Source organism: Humulus lupulus, chromosome 9, assembly GCF_963169125.1.
Source record: "Humulus lupulus chromosome 9, drHumLupu1.1, whole genome shotgun sequence".
Classification (NCBI taxonomy): Eukaryota; Viridiplantae; Streptophyta; class Magnoliopsida; order Rosales; family Cannabaceae; genus Humulus; species Humulus lupulus.
Genome location: NC_084801.1, coordinates 158638959 through 158644992, shown reverse-complemented (window position 1 = coordinate 158644992; position 6034 = coordinate 158638959). Strand labels below are relative to the sequence as shown.

General features: G+C 34.8%; 1 protein-coding gene across 1 annotated transcript; it reads left to right on the top strand.

Moving 5' to 3' along the window:
* The first annotated feature begins 647 nt into the window (after nucleotides 1–647).
* On the top strand, nucleotides 648–5494 carry LOC133800790 (uncharacterized). Its single transcript, XM_062238850.1, has 5 exons — nucleotides 648–873; nucleotides 1668–2126; nucleotides 2278–4270; nucleotides 4401–4607; nucleotides 4903–5494. The coding sequence occupies exons 2-5, from the start codon at nucleotides 1756–1758 to the stop codon at nucleotides 5221–5223; spliced, it is 2892 nt and encodes a 963-aa protein (XP_062094834.1). The 5' UTR covers nucleotides 648–873; nucleotides 1668–1755; the 3' UTR covers nucleotides 5224–5494.
* Nucleotides 5495–6034: the final 540 nt, after the last annotated feature.

Sequence of the window (6034 nt, the reverse complement as noted above, 5' to 3'; positions counted from 1 at the left end):
AGCTAAAGGTAATATAAATTTCCAATATGTTATATTTGATTATTTAAAAAAAAGGAAAAAACAAATCCAATGATTATATATGAAAAAAATATATATAAAAAAACGAAATATATTTGTATTAAGTATTACTCATTGTGTTTTGACTTATTACCTATTTAGACCTTGTATTTTGACAAATTATTTTTTGGACCTTATATTTTATAAAATGGTTCAAATAAGCATCTAAACCTAATTTTGATAAACAAAAAATTGAATATAATAACACAATTTTTATGCAAAATGACTATATTTTTGTTCTGAATTATTAATTTGATGAATTATTTATGATTTTAGTTTAAATTTTTTTGATCAAAACCGAATTTTAGGGATTTTTTTGAACTATTTTATAAAGCATAGAGTCCAAAAACTAATTTATCAACGCAATATCCAAACAAATAATAAGCCAAAATACATTATTTAAAAAGGCATAAACCCTTATTAAAGATCATTTATTGTGATATTGAACATGTCAAATATCAGTTTTGATTTCAAAAAAAAAATAAAAAATATCAGTTTTGAATCATTTTTATTTATTTATTTTTCTTCTTCCAAACGTAACTCAGATAAAATTTAATTATTTTCATTCCCACGTTTTCGTAATTCAAACCCAAAATCCAAAAACCATCTACAGTCTTTTCTTGCCTTTCTTCTTCCGCCTTCTTCTTCTTCAGAAGGGTCGCAACACCAAAATCGGAGAAAGTAACTTGTCTTCCGATTCCTCATTCTCACTCCTGGGTCGTCCCAACCATCCAATGACTCGATAACCTTCTCGTTTTAGTTTTTGCTGCTTCTTTCAGTAAATGGTCTCTTCTGAACTCGTCTATGGCTGACAAGGTTTCGATTCTTTTAGTTACTATTTTAAATGAATGAAAGCATTTCATTTCTGGGTTTTCTTTCAAAATCAAGGCTTTATATATATTTGTAATTTTTGGAAGTTAAAGGCTTATTCTTCTTTAGTTACTTTGCAAGATTCATTGATCTTACCAATGTAATGTGATATGCCCTTTGATTTTTCAAATAATTTTGAATTTCCGTAATGCTAGAATTGCTGTTTGGAATCACTGAGCTTATTTGATCAGTGATGAACCTTGAGCAATGCAAAGAAATGGTCAGGAATTTTTGTGCTTTTCTTTTTTATTTGTGGTATGGTGTTTACACTCTTTAGGATCGGATCAAATTACTTGCAGATTTTTTTTTTTTTTTTGATGATGTATAAATGCAATTAAAGTTTAGGAACACTTACTGTTTTATGAAGATGTATTTTTTAAGAGAAATTCTATGTTAGGAAAGCAGACATGTGCAAGATCTTTATACATGTTATGATCAAATTACTTATATAAACATGTGATGGTCTTAATTAATTGTTTTTACTGCTCCTTAACTGTGATTGAATCTAATATATCCTTTCATTTCATTTTTCTTATTTAAAATTCAGCTTTATGTAGAATTGTCTGCCACATTGTGCTTTATACGAGGTGTATGCTACTAAACTGATGTAGTAATGATAACACTCATCTGTAATTAATTTCCATATGCCAGCCACCATTTCCAATGATGATTATGTGTGTACTGCTCTTTTTTTCTTTCTTTTTTGTTTTTTTTCCCTAATTTCTTCCCCTTATTTACAGGATTTTATATAAAAAAAAGTAGAGATTAGAACTGAAGTTGACAGACTTTCATGACCTGTTGTTAGCAATCTTAGCTTAAGATTCGCACATGAAGAAACTATTCTTTTTCAGATCATCTGCCACTGGCAATAGAACCTCAAATAATAAAGAGTTTCCTCAATCTTTAAAACAAGAAGAAACTTACGGTGAGAATCCATCATCAAGTCAAGCCAATTACATGGCTGAGAGTAGTTTTCCAAGTCCCAGAGGCTTGTTTTCCAAGTCTCGGAAGCAAGTATCCGAAATTCAGAATTCAAGTAATACCCCAGCTCTTAGAAGGTGTCGTTCTATGTCATCAGCAGCCTTTCTTGGTGTTGAGCCAGCACAAAGTGACTTCTCTACCCCCAGAAATCACAGTAGATCTCCCACTTCTAGTGTAAGGAGTGGTGTCCCTCATCAGCATAGTAATCATTCATTTCGGTGAGTATTCTCTATATGACTCTTTATTAGTAACATATACTTGTCTGATTTTTATTCTATAAAATCTCAACTTAAATTCTATTGTATTAACATTTCACAACCGTTAATTCTTGACACTAATTTTGTAATTGGATTGATGCATTTGATGTAGCTCTCTTACACCGGAGAGGCGAACAACCAAGCGTTTTGTGTTGCCAGCTTCGCAGAATACGCATGGTGCAGGGAGACCTGGTTCAGCTTGCTCTTCTAAGAAGCACCATGATTCCTCAGGAAGCTCATCCACTTCCTCCAGTAATCTCTCAAGTAAAATTGTGGATCGTTACATTGATGGGGAGCAACAGCAGGAACAGAGCAGACCTGAGCACAATGCTCAGGGGAATTTCGCTGGAAGTAGCGGCAATGGGGGCAGCTGGCGTCCTCCACGCGTGCAGTATGCCTCTCCTTCTTCTCCAGCAGAAAGTGTCAAAGATAAAGAAAGAGGTCATTCATTTAGAGAAGCCAAAAGCTCTCGTCTTCGTTTCTCCTCCAGAGATTGGGCTGAATATGGATTTGGGCATGAGTCACCCCGCAGACTTGCGAAGAATGTTGTTGAGAGACTTTCACAATCTCGTGTTCAGGAAACTAGTCAAAAGGAGATTGACTACGACATGCCAGTTACAATTGAAGACATTTATGGTGGATCCTTGAATTTTGATGCTAATTCTGACATAGTTCCTCAGAGAAATTATTCACTGGATGAACCTTGTGAAACGATTAAAAAATATCATGGGGAGGATGATTACCCATACTTCCAAAATAAAGTGGTTGAGGATCATTGTGAGGGTTTAAATTCCAAAGAATCTATGGAGGAAATGGATGAGCACTTAAGGAAAAGATCCAAGGAAGCTGAAGAGAGGCTCATGGTTCTATCTGAAGAACTTGAGCAACAAAACTTTCTACATGGAAGCGGGTTTGATGTGCAATCTTTGATTCAGAAAATTAGGAACCTTGCTGAGGAAAGAGTAAGCTTGGCACTTGATGTTTCAAGCCTTCTGCATTCACAAATTGCTGAACGGGCTTCTTTCAAGGAAGAACTTAGACATGTAAAAGAAGACCAGAAATGCCAAACGAGAAGACTAGAGAAGGAAAAAAATGAGTTACAATCAGCACTGGAGAGGGAGATAGACAGGAGGTCCAATGAGTGGTCAAGTAAGCTTGAGAAATATCAGTCGGAGGAACAAAGGCTTCGTGAGCGAGTTAGAGAGCTTGCGGAGCAAAATGTATCACTTCAAAGGGAAGTCTCAACTTTTAATGAGAGGGATGCAGAGAGCAGGAGCAAGATCACCTATTTTGAGCAACAATGCACGGACCTGACTAAAAGGGTGGATAGCATGAAAGAGGAAAATCAAGATCTTCAAAAGAATCTTACAGAATATCAAGAGAACTATAGAGCGGCAGAAGAAAACCGTCTTTGTGTCCAAAAGAACCTTGAAAACAAGGAGAGAGAGTGCAGGGAACTACACAAGTCTATTACAAGACTATTAAGAACCTGCAATGAACAAGAGAAGACAATTGTTGGTTTACGAGAAGCTTTTGATGAGGAACTGGGGAAGAGCCAGCAGTCAGAAAATTTAGATAAGCATGTGGCAAGGTTGCGAATGGAGCAAATTAGATTGACTGGTGTGGAGGTGGCCTTGAGAAATGAGTTGGAGACTTTAAGGCTTGAAGTGGATTCTCTTCGATGTGAGAATATGAATATATTAACCAGGTTAAAAGGCAATGGAAGAGAAGGTGGTGCTTTAACTATTCAGCTAGATAAGGAAATGTGGACTCGTATTTGTTGTTTACAAAATCAAGGACTGTCAATGTTAAATGAAAATTCACAGTTGTGCTCAAAATTACTTGAATTTGTCAAAGGCAGAATTTCCCAGTGTGCAGACACAAAGCAGGGAAACGAAGTTATCAAGCATGGTCTAGATGGGCACTTTCTTATGGAATCTGAAATGAAAGTTCAAGGAATGAGACGTGAGATTGAAAACTTATCAAGGAGTTTGCAAACAATCTCCGGTTTGTTGGATGACAAGTCCAAACTAACAGCTTCTCTATTTCAACTGAAGAACAATGACGCAAATGGTTCAGTGCACTCAAATTGGCATACTCCAGAGGTAGATCGCTACAAAGCATGCTTTTGAAGTTCTTTTTGAGACTAGGAATACAAAATTTTATTATGCAACTTTTATGATATTTTTGTTTGTTTGTTAAAAATGTTTGTAATTTGTGTTTCTATTTGCACAGGACCTAATAAAATATGAACTCAAAGCGGAAACTTTGTTAACAAGTGTATTGAGAGAAAAATTATATTCTAAAGAACAGGAGGTTGAACAGTTGCAAGCCGAGCTTGCAACAGCTGTAAGAGGTACCGATATACTTCAATGTGAAGTACAAAATGCAATGGACAACGCTGCCTTCGTCGCCCACAAATTGAAAGATCTTGAACTTCAGGTAATTTCTTAGACCATAGACAGGAAAACATAAAATCATTCCGTGAGAAGAAATATTTCATTACTATTAAGTATTTTGCTCAACATGATCTTTAAATATTTCATTGCCATCATACTACATCAATCATTCTATTGGGAGTATATAATCTTTAAATAGCATTTTCACAATATTTTTATGAAGTGCCCGGTGATATTTTATTTGTGCATCCCTCACATTGTTGTTGATAATTGTCATTTTTGCACTTGTTGCTCTTTTTCACGAAGTATATATTTTTTTGTTTATATGTTTGTCATAGATGCTCAAGAAGGATGATACTCTTAAAGGTATCCAAACTGATTTTCAAGAATCTACCAAGGAGTTGACCGTTATGCGGGGGATGCTGCCAAAAATCTCTGCAGAGAGAGATTTGATGTGGAATGAGGTGAAGCAATACAGTGAAAAAAATATGCTTTTGAACTCTGAGGTTAATGTTCTGAAAAAGAAGTTAGAATCCCTCGATGAAGAGATACTTCTAAAGGATGGTCAGATCACAATCCTAAAAGACACCATAGGGAAGAAGAAACCTTTCGACCTCCTATCCAGTCCTGACTCAACCCCAGACTTTTGTCTCCAATAATAACTATACTTGTTGATGGTTCTATACTTTTGAGTTTTTGTCAAGTAAGAAGTGAAGAAAATAATTTTCATGATTCTTTTGTAACTGATCAGTTTCATACTTGTATGTAGTTTGTTTACTTGAGACGATCAAGTAATTGTGTTTCTGCAATGTGTCAATGAATGTGTTGATTCATTTTTTAAAGCTCTTTTTAAGTCATTTATTTTTACTAGTTACTCATTTGTATTGGGAAAATCAATGATATATGAAATGGGATGTTTGCATTAAATGAGGGGAAAATATAAAGTGAAAAGTCAAAATGCTAACACAATGCAAGTCTGGATGGAAAGCTTGGTTTGTGTTAAGAGGATTATAGGTAATTCAGATTTGTGGGTATAAATATAATGATGGTATTTCTTTATCAAGATTGTATTAGGATGGTATTTCAAAAAAATATCAATTCTTTTGACAATACTCAAAATACTTCTCTCATAATTTTTTCCATCCACCTCCCTTTCTCTCTTCCTTCTCTCTCCCTCAGCCCAGGGTAAGGTAAAATGTAAAAGAAATTAATGTAACAGTAAGTATTCATCACTTAGGACACTAAAATACTATATTTCGAACAAATTTAGGTATGATTTTTGGGTTTTTTTTGCGATTTTTTTTTTCAGATCTGAAACTTTGGAATCTGCAGAAAATCAACGTAGTTCGATGGTGCTCGATGACAGCTCGATGGGCCTTCAAAATCGTGATTTTCATGAAAAAATCGATGTTGCTCGATAGAGGTTCAATAGAAGTTCGATGGTGTTCGATGCGATTCTTGTAAGATACG

Bases quoted from the DNA above. Each gene is read 5' to 3' on its own strand.
- LOC133800790 (XM_062238850.1), top strand. From the start codon at position 1,756: ATGAAGAAACTATTCTTTTTCAGATCATCTGCCACTGGCAATAGAACC. The intron at 4,271-4,400 runs GTAGATCGCTAC...CTATTTGCACAG, and splicing joins CAAATTGGCATACTCCAGAG to GACCTAATAAAATATGAACT. The intron at 4,608-4,902 runs GTAATTTCTTAG...TGTTTGTCATAG, and splicing joins TGAAAGATCTTGAACTTCAG to ATGCTCAAGAAGGATGATAC.